The following is a 15,843-nucleotide window of genomic DNA, read 5'->3' as shown; positions in this document are numbered from 1 at the left end:
TTATTATTTCTAAGACAGAAATATACTACTATTGTAACACAGCTGCTCTGTAAAACAAAAACAAATGTTTTATGATAAGTAAATTAATTATTTTGCTCTACAAATGATTTTACTTTAATAAAATTACAATATTTATGTCTTAATTTTTTCACTTGAGAGAGTTAAACCCTCAAGCTTTTATTTTAGCTGGCAGCTGCAGGAAGACCTTTAATAGGTTTACAAATGCTTCTCATTACAAATCTGTGTAAAATGCATGAAAGCATAAAAAGCTGTAATCATCTGTCCACAAATATTGGAAATTATATAAATGTGAAAAACTATAACTGGCTCAAGCTGCGTTCTCAAATGCATATTAAACTCATAGCACATGCAGTGAACAAGCTGCGAGTCTATATACTTATAGACTTGCAACGGACTATATACTTATTAAAATACTCACTGCTGTCAGAGAGAAGAGAGAGCGATAAAGCACAGCTGGTATCAGTGTATCAGTACTGCATAAAATGAGCACTGAAACAGTTTCAATTATTCATGATTGGTATGTATCAAAATCTATGTTTGAATTCCGCAAGTAGAGTTGTTAAATCATGAGAAGGCACTGAAATGATTGATTTGTTTGTTTGATTTGTTCTTCACTTATATGAAGCCTCATGGCTGGAGTGTTTGTTCATTGTGGGTGTTTTTTGTCCTGAAACATGAAGGGAAGTGTGTGTGTGGGTGTGTGTTTGTCCTGTGTGTTTCCTGACCTCTGCAGCGGTCAGTGGCAATGAGGAATGCGGAACTCATGTCGCTAGAGTTTTCCAACTGTGTGTGTCATGAACGCATCCAGACCGGAAGCGGCCCTCACCCCTCACTCCTGTGACCAGACCCCATTTTGCTCATTGATGAGCCGTTTCCCTTCAGGATTTCAGAATTCATGCTTCTTAAGTTTCAGAGCATGAAAATCATGATTTCTCAGAAATAAGACGTTGTTCTGCAGGACAGAAGAATCTGAGTGGAAATAATTCGGATGCTTCGAGCCGGTTTGACTGCATTGCTTTCGCTCTCGGGTTGAAGCCGTTGGTCCTTGCGTCATGGATAAGCAACTCTCATCTGAGGACGCTGGGCTCCTGTAGCAGCACCTGATTCATTCTGAAAGGAGGTGTGAGTGAGCTATACGTCTCACAGTCTGTGTGAGCATGTCGTTGGTCTCGTATCACTGTGAGTAACAGCGGTTTTTCTGTGACTTCTGAGCTCAGATCTGTGTGTGCTGTGTGACGAGGCCGTGCTCACGTGTCGTGTAGTTTTAACTGGTGGTTTGTGGGTTCAGTGTCAGCACTCTGTGTTGTCATGGACACACGGCTTTGTCATGTTTTCTACCTCATCAGTGTCAGGAAGAGAAAGTTCAGCTCAGACTCTCACTTCTGCTGATGTTAAGCGTGCTCAGCTCTCTGGCGTATTTATATCACTCGTGTTAATGTGCTCGTGTCTTATATATGAAATGATGTTCTAGCAAAACTTAATTTTTCAAATTCCAAATTTGAAATTTTCAAATTTACGGCAAAGTGTTAATAAGGTGTTTTCTTCCTGTCTGGTGTTAAATGAATCCCTCCTGATCTTCTGCCCTCCTTCAGTTGGATTTTTTCACGTGTTTTATAGTCCAGTATGTGCATCTGATCACTTATGAAATGTGGCCGGAATCACAGAATCCAGTCATAAACTTTTAATTTACTGTATAACACAGAATGTCACCGAATAGTGTATGGCAACGTGGACTTGTGTCTGTGAATATTAAACTGCAAAAAGGCTGCTTTTGAAATCTGAAGTTTGCATGTTCTGCATGTCTCTGTGTGAACGGGTGGCATAGTTTTGTCTTACTCAAACTCAAACGCACGTGGCACTTGTCTGTGTCTCGCTATATGAGGACTTGAACACATGAACTTCATCTCCAGAGCTGCTCTGAGAGTCACTTCAGCAGCTTTACACAAAACTGCCATCAAATACACTGAAAAGATCTTCACCACAACCCACCAAATTAAAAGTTTAGTTTAACTGGAATAAATTATGACAGAAATAATAATAATAATAATAATAATTATTATTATTATTACAGTTAATATTACAGTTCACTAAATCATTTTAAGAATATTACACACTTTTTTGTCTATGTTTTAATTTAAACAATAAACCTTCTTTTTAATACTAATTTAAATAGTTAATGTTTTATGGCTAATTTTGATTACCACAGTTTTTGATAATACATTTTTGTATTAAATCATAAATCCAGAAAAAAAACCTTTTCATAGGGCCATATTATTGTACAAATTGTTATAAATTATTAAATTGTTAATGTTGTAATAATTCAATTTATTAGACATGCACAACATTTAACATTTAATTAAACATTAACATTTAATTAAACCGTTTAAACATAATCTAGAAAAATTACAATGGAAAACATGGAATTGGTGAACAATAAAATGGAATTAGGGGAAAAACAAAACACATAGGGCCCTAAAAATGTCATATTTTTAAACTTTTAATAAATTGTTGTTAAAATTTATTATTTCAATTAATTAGCTTTTTGATTCCTAAAATTTAATTGGTAACACTTTAGTTTAGGGACTAATTCTCACTATGAACTAGTTGCTTTTTAGCATGTATATTATTAGCACAATCACTGTTTATTAGTAATTATAAAGCACATATTAATACTTTATTCTGCATGAGCATATTTTAGATCCCTTAATTCTACCCCATACCTAAACTAACAACTACCTTACTAACTATTAATAAGCAGCAACTTAGGAGTTTATTGAGGCAAATGTTGTAGTTTATAGTGAGTTAATAGTGAGAATTGGACCTTAAAATAAAGTGTGACCATTTAATTTAACCATTAAAATGGAATCCAGAAAAATTTAAACGGTAAGAAAAACAGAATTTGATTTAAAAAAACTAACTAACTAACTAATTAAATAAATAAAACTGATATCATAGGGCCCTAGTAAAGTATGGCAGCACACTCTCCTCAACAACAATCATTCATGTCTGGAGCTGGCAATGAACTCCAGTACTAGTGAAGGCTGAGCTAGTGAACACCAGTAATGTGGGATATGGAGGTTCAGGAGAGTTTGCATTAGATGACACTGGCACTGGAGCTGCAGTACTTATGTTCGTCCACTGAGAGGAGCGCATGAGCTCACAGTGAGAGTCGGGACGCTGCTGACAGCTCTTCCCTTCGTCTGACAGCAAGGTTCAGTCTCACTGGAGTGTGAAGAGATGTCAAAGCAGACCTGACCTCTGACCCTCTCTGGCTTCGCTCACACAGTAATGACGCTTCTGCACCGTGATCTGAGAGCACAAACTGAGAGTCCATTCCTGCACACAGACATTTTGTTTGGTGTTCGTTTGCTTGTCGTCATTAGACAAGGGAAAAAAAACAGCTTTTTTCCTCTTCTCTAGCTTGCTTCCTAATCTAGTTGTCTAATAAACTTGGCATTCTGTATTATGAATGTTCTTTCCCGAATTCGCTTTGGATAAAAGCGTCTGCTGAATACATAAATTAGCAGTGTGAAATGAAGCACTGGCCTCATTGAACGTCAGTGTTTCATTTACTACTTAAAGACGGCCAGCTGTTCAAGATCTCATATGAGCCACGTCATGTCATGGCCGAGATACAACTATTTGAAAATCTGGAATCTGAGAGTGCAAAAAAAAAAATCTAAATATTGAGAAAATCATCTTTAAAGTTGTCCAAATGAAGTTCTTAGCAATGCATACTACTAATCAAAAATTGAGTTTTGATATATTTGCAGTAGGTAATTTACAAAATATCTTCATGGAACATGATCTTTACTTAATGTCCTAATGATTTTTGGCATAAAAGAAAAATCTATATTTTTGACCCATACAATGTATTTTTGGCTATTGCTACAAATATACCCCAGCGACTTAAGACTGGTTTTGTGGTCCAGGGTCACATATATTGTCTACAATAATACTGTAATTGTTGTTTAAACACTATGCAATTTTACATAATCTAGTATATCGCAAAAACCAAACAAAAAACACACCCAGAGAGTGTACGCATACACTACATTATGTAGGTTAGACATATATTTACAGTAGGTAATTTACAAAATATCTTCATGGAACATGATCTTTACTTAATGTCCTAATGATTTTTGGCATAAAAGAAAAATCTATATTTTTGACCCATACAATGTATTTTTGGCTATTGCTACAAATATACCCCAGCGACTTAAGACTGGTTTTGTGGTCCAGGGTCACATATATTGTCTACAATAATACTGTAATTGTTGTTTAAACACTATGCAATTTTACATAATCTAGTATATCGCAAAAACCAAACAAAAAACACACCCAGAGAGTGTACGCATACACTACATTATGTAGGTTAGACTACTGAACGAGCACATTTAGAGTTCACGCTTTCACTGTGTGATTTAGTCTGTTAAAACACATTCAGAATTCCCCCAAAATTCAAGATAAGGGGATGAAAATGCCCCCATATGACTTTTATATGTCTTTTATATTTATATCATCTGATGTAGTTAATATAACACGAAGAGTGCAACGACTGCAAATGTGATACTGATTTTATAAAACAGTTCAATAAACAAGAAGTTAATATGAATTGATTTACATTTTAGACACAAGTTCCTGTTTCTGCTCTATTTTGTCAATGAAAGTGGTTCCAAACAAAGCCACAGCAGAACTGTTTTGCATCTCTGAGCATCACACGACGATGTTTTGTTACTGAATCAATCAGCCGTTTGAACGAATCGGTTGAATGAATGACTCAGTGACTCACTCATGCAGTGATTTGCCCCCACCTACTGGCGATTTCAGGTTTATATTTAAAGTATAATTGATCTTTTTCCCAAAATCATTTCAAATATCAGTATTCAATGTTTTGTTTTAAAACATCAAAACGTAATGCATTTGTAGCTGCAGGTTAACTGCATTCATGTCCCGCATTAAACAGTGTGTAAATGCATCTAAATGACACTTCAGATGCAGATTCTGTGCCACCTCTGCATTGCAAACACAAATTTTGTTGATACTGATTTCATTTGACTGGTAACAGCCCTATAGTGTTTTACTAATAGAATTTATTGATTAAATTCACTTCACTGGGCAGTGCTAAATCCAGCAGTGCATATACTTATTTATTTATTTTTTTCAGTTTCAAAAATATATTTAAATGAGCTTCACTGCTTACAACATATATTTAGCATATTTTAAAAATATATTTTGGCCAGAAAAAAAAATATTTTTTGCTGTATGGAAAATGTCAGTTGGTATGTTCCTGTCTAATCGCACAGTTCTTGGTCAGAATGAGCTGCAGTGCAGACTTTGTGCCAATAGTCTAAAGTCTGACTACCATCATTGAACAACTGTTATACTGACAACCATGTGTTTCTGGAGTGAATGAATGTGTTTAATGTGTCAGTTTGTGTGATTTATCCAGAGAGGTTCACGCTCTAATTCCCTCTCTCTGTTTCTCTGTGTCACTGCAGTTTCGGGACGCAGCGTGGAGGAAGACGAGGCTGTGAATGCATCACTTTAGAGCCGTCCGAGATGATTGTGGTGAGTGGCACGTTACACACATCTCCTCTCACACCAGGCGTCTGCTGACGTCCACTCACAACATGCTTTCTTAAAGGGTTAGTTCAACCAAAAATGAAAATTCTGTAATTAATTACTCACCCTCGTGTTGTTCGAAACCCGTAAGACAATTACTCACCCTCGTGTCGTTCCAAACCCGTGAGACCTTCGTTCATCTTCGGAACACAATTTAAGATATTTTTGATGAAATCTGAGGGCTCTCTGACCCTCCCATAGACAGCAAGGTAACTACCACGTTCAAGGTCCAGAAAAGTACCAAGATGATCGACAAAGTAGTCCGTGTGACATCAGTGGTTCAACTGTAAAGTTACGAAGCTACGAGAATACTTTTTTGCGCAAAGAAAACAAAAATAACGACTTTATTCCACATTTTCGTCTCTACTGCGTCACTTGTGGACACGCGTTCACGACAGTATCATGACGCTAGCGTGTGGCGGTGCTGACCCAGATCCGTCGTAATGACATCATCGTTATTTTTGTTTTCTTTGCGCAAAAAAGTATTCTCGTAGCTTCGTAACTTTACAGTTGAACCACTGATGTCACACGGACTACTTTGTCGATCATCTTGGTACTTTTCTGGACCTTGAACGTGGTAGTTACCTTGCTGTCTATGGGAGGGTCAGAGAGCCCTCAGATTTCATCAGAAATATCTTAAATTGTGTTGTTGTTGTTGTTGTGTGAATTTTCATTTTTGGGCGAACTAACCCTATAATACACATGCCTGATCTGACTGTGGATGCTTCTTCAGTACATGTGACAACTTCTTCTGAAACCACTTTCCCTTTTGGCGGACATGACCTAGGCCGCAGATAATGTCAACTAGTAGTTGTCAGCAGTGTTGGGGGTAACGCATTACAAGTAACACGAGTTACGAAATCAGATTACTTTTTTTAACTAGTAAAGCAACACATTACTTTTAAATTTACAAGAAAATATCTTAGTAACTTTTTCAAATAAGTAGCGCAAGTTACTTTGTTTTCCCATTTAATCACTGACACATCTCCTGTCCTCGTGTTGAGAGAAATTGTGAGTGCTGTTCAGAGGCACTTCCTTCAGCCTTCAGCTTATTAATTTCACTTTTGGTGTGAAAGGGCCTTTACAGTTGCCAAAAATATAACTTTTGGGCTTTTTGTTATTAAAAATAAATAAACAAGCCCAGCTCAGGTGACAGAAAGTAACATAAAAGTAACGTAATGCATTACTTTACATAAAAAGTAACTAAGTAACACAATTATTTACTTTTTTATGAAGTAATGCAATATTGTAATGCATTACTTTTAAAAGTAACTTTCCCCAACACTGGTTGTCAGTATCTGTTCAGTTATTGTTTTAGGTTACTGTTTTAGTTGAGGCAGTCTTTTTAGCCTGTAGTGAAACGTTAACATGAGAAAAGTTACAGCCATAATATCAAACAATGACAAATCTGAAAAAGAAGCACCACCACTGGGATGTCGGAAGATTTAAATAAATTATGCAACGTGATTACTAAAGGAAAATTCCTACAAATAATATGCAATAAGGACAGTTGCAGAAAAAACATGTTTTTTCATTGCTAATGTTTCACTCTGTGTGTTTATTAAATCCTTACAGTAGTTTTTTAACACCAAAAAAGGGTTTGCACTGGCGCAAGCTGCTAGTAAATCTGGCCCCAAGTGTTTAAAAAATGCACTTTGTAATAATGATAAATTAAAAAAAATCACTTTAAAATGCATTTTAAATAATCGTTTTAATAATCTTTTGTTTTATACTTTAAAGAATTACACTTATTATGATGTGTTGACTAATATACTAAAGCACACGTAATGTACTTGACTGTAATTTTAACTGCAGTGTGTTAAACATACTAAATTGCAACTTCATCATTACAGATCTGTAATTATACATTTATTTAAATACATTATTTAAATATTTACATAGAAGTTCCATTAGAAATGATATTAAAGTAGATTTTAGTTGACCATAAATGTTTGTCAGTACATTCAGCTGTACACTAACCATAATTCAAAGACAATAGAAGTAATTATACAATTATACATAAAGATGCATTGATGCATTTGCATTTAATATATATTTAAACTATAGTACATTTTCATTTAATTTTAAATAACTTGCCGTTCAGTGTCTGAAAACATTAAATTTAGTATGAGTATGTTCTTATAAAATATGATTTCTGTAACAAGTGCTCTTTTTAATAGTATGCTGAAGTGTACGTCTTTCTCACAAAGGCCTCCAGGAGCAGTTTGACAGCCCTGGTATAAGGTCACAGGGAAGAGCTGGTGAATGCTAGAGAGTTTGTGTGGATAGTAATATCATCTCGAATCTGTCGTTCTCCAGCGTGCAGGAAATGAGCCATTATATGAGCTTTATCTTACATGAGCTCTGAAAATGAATGCTCAGGGTTCATCTTCTCTCTCATTGGCTGTCCTGAAGTGAAGCATCTGTTGACTCTGCTGAGGATGTAGATGAAGGTCCAAGTTTATCAGAGATCAGAGTGTATATCCCACAGGACCAGATGGGAAACGTGTCGTCCTTTTGTATGTGGCACATCAGCATTATTCTGCACTTTATCAGGCTGAACCTGTTGAAACTCATCAGCTGATCAGTGTTGGGGAAAGTTACTTTTAAACGTAATGCATTGCAGTATTACGTTACTCCATAAAAAGTAACTAATTGCATTACTTAGTTACTTTTTATGGAAAGTAATGCATTTATGTTATGTAATTATGTTACTTTTGTGTTACTTTTTGTCACCTGAGCTGGGCTTGCTTATTTATTTTTAATAACAAAAAGTATAGTATATTTTTGGCAACTGTAAAGGCCCTTTCACACCAAAAGTGAAATTAATAAGCCTCAGGCTGAAGGAAGTGCCTCTGAACCGCACTGACAATTTCTCTCAATTTGTCAGTGAATAAATGGGAAAACAGCGTAAAAGTTACTTATTTAAAAAAGTAACTCAGATATTTTCTTGTAAATTCAAAAGTAATGTGTGAAAAAATAATCTGATTGCGTAACTCACGTTACTTGTATTGTGTTTCCCCAACACTGCAGCTGATAGACATTTTTCCACTGTTGTTTTTATAGAGGTAAATGTAGGTAAATGGTCCTCCGGTTATGTCACATTCAGAGTGAGGATGAGGAAGTGCTTGTGAGGTGGTTAAATGTTATCAGGCTAATGGTATAAAAGTGTACATTTCTCGTCAATCAACACCCTCTGCTACTGATAGCAATGACAGAAATAAGCTAGAGTTAGAATAGCCAAACATGTGGGACACACAATGAATGCTCTTTTTTTGTTCTTCGAGCATTCTTCGTTGTGGATATGTTCACACCAGCTCTGCAATTCAGCTCTCCGGTGTGTTCATGTTTTCTGACCTTAAAAGGATAGTTCACCCAAAAATGAAAATTTGATGTTTATCTGCTTACCCCCAGGGCATCCAAGATGTAGGTGACTTTATTTCTTCAGTACGGAGATTTTTAACTCCAGCCGTTGCACTGCGTTACAGCAAAAAGTAATATACTACTGTAATATTATTACTTTTGTAATGCGTTACTCCCAACATGTGTAAACAATGAGTGACGTATACGCGCGAGAGATCACTTCCGGCGCTTGCGTATTGTGATTGAAGTAAGCATTTGACATTACCTCTACAAATTTAAAAAATGCCCCTGGAAATCAATAATTTCTGACCTTGAATGTATGTCTCATGTTTAGGACAACTTCGATTGTGTACTTTTCCTGCAGCAGCTCAATTTTCGATAGTGTTTTTATAACATCAGATATATTGATATACTGATATTGTGCCATCCGAGAAACTCTGTATTTCTGCACTGCATGTGCAGTGTTTAAAACAGCACTGCATTAGTTCAGTACACATACGTGCATGACTTTGTTAGAATATGTCTAACATTACACCCCTATTTGTTTTAAGCGACTCTTTTGATTGGACGATGTGTTTTATGTAACAGCACTGTAGTGTTTCACTGTCTGTCTGCGTCTGCTGCTGCTTTTTCATCATAAGAATATTGCCATATATTTTTTTACAGCTAGTTTTCCCAACTTTCTTTCACACACTCATCCTGAGTTGAACACTGAGATGTGCCTTTTCTGTCGTCTGTCCCCTGGATGCTTAAAGCTGCGTGTCACATTAAAGGCGTGATGGATGACCGTTCTGCTCCGACATGACAACCCGTCTCTCTCTCTGTCTCTTCACTCCATGCACCTCCATGTCTGCTGGCTTCATAGGCAGCATCTGTTTAAGGGAGCATCCACACTCATAAGTGACTGATCTGACAGATTACACTCCTCACATGAAGCGCACAAAAATAATGGCACAATAATTTAACAAGTATAAACGCCCTCAGCACACACACGTATTGACCGGAATTGTCAATTTTCTGTTAATAGGTTTCAGTAGAAACATCAACATTCTCTCGACTCATCCACCATCTAGCATGGATTTTCTTGCGATGCATTCTGGGATTACTTTTTCCATTTATTAATTTAAAAGATGCTTTTATCCCAAGTGACTTACAAATGAGGAACAGCGCGACTGTCTTTCTTCACAAAGGATGCATGCGATGGAGTAGAGTGTGGCCTAAATGAGTTATGTTAGGAGACAGCTTAACGTTTCTGCCGACCTCTTCATGTCTCCCGCACCTATGAGGCCTTGAAGTGCTGTCTAGGTACACTAGAGTTTAAACAGAGCTGACACACATTTTAATTACACCAATTCACCAGATGAAGAAGTTTGCTGTCAGTTGTTATATCATAAGCACGGTTGAGTGAATTCAGTGCAATTTTAGGATAAAAACAACAGCAGCTGTGGTTGCCAGAATTTTACTGTAAAAAATACAGTAGCAACATTTTAAGTTTTACGAGAAAAAAGAAAAGAAAAAAAATCATATTTCATAAACTATAATGTGTTTACATATCAAAACACTAAAATCAATTTTCATATTTTTTTTGCCTTTATAATATACTGGCAAGCACCACAATCACACAAATGCAAAACACCATCACGGTAGCACACAACACTACAATAATGCAATAAACATTAGTTTACCAACTTAAGATGTACCGCTGGGAACTGAACTGAAGAAAAAACTAAACAAAACAACAAAGTTATTTCAATAAAAAACAGACTTTAACAGATTTTTTTTTACCATAGCATTTTTTACAGTCTTTACTGTTAAAATTAGGATTTTTTCTTACAGGTCTTAAAAAGGTCTCAAATCAGAGCAAAACATCTTAAAATTATAAAAGTCATGGCCTTAAATATTGTGTGCACAAAAAATGAATATCTTCCTCAGTATTTTCGTCCTGTTTTCCAATACAAATATCTAAACATCCTTAAATCAAGATACTTGAGATGCAAAATGAAAATATGTGACCCATGCTGGCAAAATGAGTGGGAATGCGCATGGGCTAATTTTGAGCTACGGGCCAAAAAAGTGAAAATGAATTTTGGTCAAATTTGACGTTTTCACAAAAATGAGTTCAATTAGCCCTCGTCTAGCGATCTCATTGCTCCAAATAGTAATTAAACATCTAAAATGATCTTTAGTTGTATGTTTTCTGAGAGGTGTACATTTTTCTCTGCTCACTTCTTGACGACTGCTGCTTCTCCTCAGCACAAGTTTGGTAGAGTTGTAAAGTGCAGCATTCCAGCTTTGTGAATATTCACAGCAAATTCTCGATGACATGAGTCTGAACCACTTAAATTTGATGTTCAATGTGATGTTCGTTTGTTTGTTGAGGAAAATCATCTGATGTGTAACATTATATTAGAGCCGTGCATTACAGTAGGTCTTAATATATAGGTTAATATCAGTTTATTTGTAATGAATACACTAAAGTGATTTTTACATTTGATTAACCTATTTGCTTTTCTTGAATGCTTTTTAGATAAAAAAAAGTAGAGCCCGACCGATATATCGTTTTGCCGATTTTATCGGCCGTTATGAGCCTGTCACAGATATATTGGTATCGGTGAATATGCCGCCGATATGAATTTTTTTTTATTTAAAGCATCCAATTACTAGGGTTGGGAACCGAGAACTGAGGTTCTGTTTTTTGATGAGAACCGGAACCGTGAGTTATTTCTAAGTTTCGGTTCCGAAAATGGTTCTGGTGCGACACGTAACCAAGCGCCGCCGATATGAATTTTTTTTTACAGAACATAAAACGCAGATAAAATGCTTGTAAATGGTGTAATTACGTAGTTTGTCCAGCAGAGCGTGCTCCATTTTTTGCTACTGGCGACCTGGATGAAACATCTCCCAAATTTGGTGGAGATCCGCCGGCGCGTTCGCGAGATAGTTTCCAGTTCCAAGGGAACGTACACGTTACAAAGAGCATTAAAGTGCGCGAGACGTGAATTTATATTGTATTTCTTTACAGAGGTATATTATGTCACACTTCACACTTCTCTAGTAAGTTTCGTCTGTGTGTGAAGACAGTAGCGCAAATCCGTGAATGAATGTTTCGAAGTGAAAAACTGAATTGAACTGAATTATAGTTGAATAAACTTCAACTTTACTGTTCAGTGCACTGATGTCAGACTCATTTTGGATAATAAAGTTTATTGTTAAATTGTTAAATGCCCTGCCTCCATTACGTATCTCTGTCACGTCATTATAAGTGTTTGATCACCACATTTGAGTGATCATTGCAAAAAATGTGTTTATGTATATATATTCTGTATATGTATATACTGTATTCTATATATAGTAGCAGTCAAAAGTTTGGACACGGATGGGAAAGTGTCCAAACTTTTGACTGGTGCTGTACTATAATATACACAAAGAATATCAGCCGATATATCGATATCGGCCTTTTTTTACTCCCTAATATCGGTATCGGTATCGGCCCCCAAAAAACCCATATCGGTCGGGCTCTAGAAAAAAGTAATGCACTATTTAATTAGTTTCTTTCTTATATTTGTTCTACTGTTTATTTGCATCTTTGTTCAAATTTTTAATAACAAAGATGAAATAAAAAATAGCTATATTGTGATTATTTATATAGTAATTATTATTAAGAAAAGAAGTGGAGGAAAAGATGCAACGTTGCTCAGCGATTTTGCTTTGGAACCTTTGCTGACTCTGGCGACTTCAAACGGGTCATTGCTCATTGCGACTCATTTTGCCAGCTCAGGTCACATATGAAGTCTTGTTTTCTGAGAAATTGAACAAAATAAAGTGAGTTTATGCTTAAAACATGAACAATTATCTGTTAGTGTGTAATGAAAACCTTTCTCTTTTGTTTTCCCTTTAAATTAAGTTGATTTCTCTGAGAGCATTGTCAGATATTTGTTCTTGTTTTAATCATAAACCAACCTTACTTTAATCAGTTTCTCAATAAGACAACTTTTGTCCTTTTGCTTCTTAAGTAATTGTATATTGATTTAAAAGTCTTTTGGAGATTAGCAATAGAAAACAAGACAAACATACTGAGGAAGAACAGCACTTTTTGTATTTACTGTATCAGATACAGTTATTTCCATGAACGTTATTTCTATAATAGTTATATTTTTTGTCAAAATGTAGTGAAAATCTCAATCTGTTGGAAGTTGCATTTTCAAACTTTGAAGTATTAATACAACTCATTATGTGCTCTCTAGACATTGACATTTAGAGACCATATTGACCTATTGCATCCCTTGCATTCTTTACTTGATCTTAAAAAGGTCTTGAAAAAGTCTTAAATTTACCTTCATAAACCCTAAATCTTAAAAACAACACACAGCCCATGATATGATATGTATGTGTCAGCACTGACTCCCAGCATCCTCAGCTGCTGAACAGACTTCATATAGATTCACTTGAAACATGTTCTTCAGACGCACTACTAGAGTATGTGAAGTCGAACGCTGGCTATTTACAGTTTCAAACACACAGCACGCTATACAAAGGGCTCGCTAGAAACGTGCTGTTTCTGCTCGCAGAGGATATTTGTGTATTTACGGCTTCCTACAGGAAGCTGTGACCTGACTGCAGCTCTGCCTCGCTACGCTAGCCGACTCCGTCTCTCGAACACGACAAACCCACTTTCTTTCGTCCCGTATAGCATGTGAACGCCGTCCACATGAGTCTCCTGCGCCTCCACAGGCTCTCAGTGATCTGGAAGAACTGGATGTTCAACCAGGATGCTGACGTGTCTGACTCCGACTCTTTACAGGTGGAGAACGCCAGCGAGAGCGACGACGCGGCTCTACAGGGACACTCGCGCCGCCGCTTCCATAAGGTGAACGCTGGAGGAGAGCGGCAGCTGATCATAGACGTCCATGACGCCTCGGCCACGGTAAGGCGCCACGATTTTCAGTCAGATTTCTAGCGTTAGAGTAGTTCAACAAACTTTGGTGCAGGGAATATGATTTTAAACGTCAAGAAGCCAGTGAAGTCAAGAAGGGAGTTTCTTCTACTGATAGCATCAGAAGCTGTCAGTTAGACTTCTTAGTAATCTGTTGGACACCCAAGGCTTTCGGCCGTTATCTGCTGCTAGTAGTTTGTTAGCAGAGGCTGTGTAGTTTCCCGTGCAGACAGTGAGAGACCGTCATCTTGAATGTGTTGTTCTTCTCTCTATGCGCTCAGCCTCTGTTCCTTCTGTGGATGTGCTTCATGCTCGTCTCGGCCGGTCGGTGTCATGTTCTGGTGCACATAAGCACACGTAACGTCCTAAGAAGAATATTGACCCTGTAAAGCTACTGAGTTATATTTGAGGTGCAAGTTTCTAAGGCCTCTAAATGATCTGCACGATCAAAACTTGATTGCTGTTAAACCTCACTATCTACTTACATGCCTTCTGTCTGATTGAGACTTTTAGTATAATTCTACAAACGGCCACCTTCAGCTCGTGCTTTTTGCTGTGAAATCTTTACTGATTTTTATTTTGAACATAAGAATAACTTTGATATTGTTTGTAATATTTCAAGATGAGCACTTACTGGACTGAAGCAGCTTTGCTTTACTTGATTATCCAGACATCATTTTTTTTTTAGAAAAATCAGTGAGTCTCAAATATGATCATCAGGCTTTTGAGGAACGTTTATTTTTTGTTCATCTCTCAATCATCATTGGATTGCATTGCATTATATGTTTTGATCATCAAACAAAGCATTTTTTATCATCTTACTAAGACATGTTATTGGAGATATAGAGTGACTGCTGATATTTATATCATTTTATGTAAGCATAAAGATATCATTGATTTATATCGGCATCTGTACCAAATTGCATATTTTTGCTCAGTTTGGGCCATTGAAATGAAAATTAAGGTGTTTTTCCCCTTCATATTCTCACTATATCAGACTATATGAGCCATGAAAGCCTGATGGATCAAATATTATACTCAACAAAACACATATACAAACTTTGTCCAAAGGTTCAGTGAACTGTTGCATTTCAATTTTTTTTATTTTTCTGGCTTCACAGGGTGGTTCTTTGAAAGCATGACGTGGTCTTCATGTCCTCTAGTGCAGTAGTTTGTCTTTTAAACACTGTTAGAAAGATCAAGTTTTTCTCTGAGTGACTGATGAGGTTTATTTCTTGAAAATGCTCCCCTCAGTGTCCTGCAGCTCGGTTGTTTTATTTTCATCAGTAAGTGAAACGGGACCACTGCAGTGGTAATGTCACGATCCCTGCCTGTTTCTCCTGTGTCTGTGGTTATGGACTCTTGTTGTGTAGTTCTGTGTCTTCATTGTTGCTTTGTTCACCTCATGTTTTCCTGCTGTTCTGTTCCCTTGTTTGTTGCCATGGACACTCATTGGACCACACCCACTCCCTGGTTACTCATTGGTTCATTGGTTCAGCTCTGGATACAGTATATAGCCCCAGTGTTTCTCTTGTGCTTGTGTCAGTTGTTTGATGATACGATTCATGTCATGCTCCTGTCCCTCCTGCTCCCTGTGTTTGTGTTTGCTGTTTTGTTTCATTCCTTAAAGGGGGAGTTTTGAGCAGTGTAGAGTAACACTTGTTGTTTGTCATTTCTCTTATCACAAATGCAGACATTGTTTTATGTTTACACGGCGCGATGCAACGCAACGCGTAAAAAGACAGTATAAGTCATTATAATCCGTAATTATGTCCCCACTGGATGCAACAAATGCCTCGTTTATAATGGGTTTTAATGTCTTGTCGCTCCGGCCTGACAGGGCATCACAATATGGTGATGCTTGAGGTATTCGGCCAATCACAACGCACTGGATAGCTGGC

The 15,843-nt window shown here is 36.8% G+C and overlaps 1 protein-coding gene across 1 annotated transcript in view; it reads left to right on the top strand.

Moving 5' to 3' along the window:
- The window catches only part of LOC107739209 (rap guanine nucleotide exchange factor 6-like), a 52,804-nt gene that overhangs the window by 22,274 nt on the left and 14,687 nt on the right, over window positions 1-15,843 (top strand). Inside the window, exons 5-6 of the mRNA XM_016551231.1 lie at window positions 5,523-5,592; window positions 13,811-13,933. Of these exons, the coding sequence (XP_016406717.1) occupies window positions 5,523-5,592; window positions 13,811-13,933 (193 nt within the window). The remainder of the gene's footprint in view (window positions 1-5,522; window positions 5,593-13,810; window positions 13,934-15,843) is intronic.

This window comes from Sinocyclocheilus rhinocerous, unplaced genomic scaffold, assembly GCF_001515625.1.
Source record: "Sinocyclocheilus rhinocerous isolate Xijiao unplaced genomic scaffold, SAMN03320098_v1.1 scaffold1847, whole genome shotgun sequence".
In the NCBI taxonomy this organism is placed as follows: Eukaryota; Metazoa; Chordata; class Actinopteri; order Cypriniformes; family Cyprinidae; genus Sinocyclocheilus; species Sinocyclocheilus rhinocerous.
This window is presented reverse-complemented; position numbering and strand designations above follow the sequence as displayed.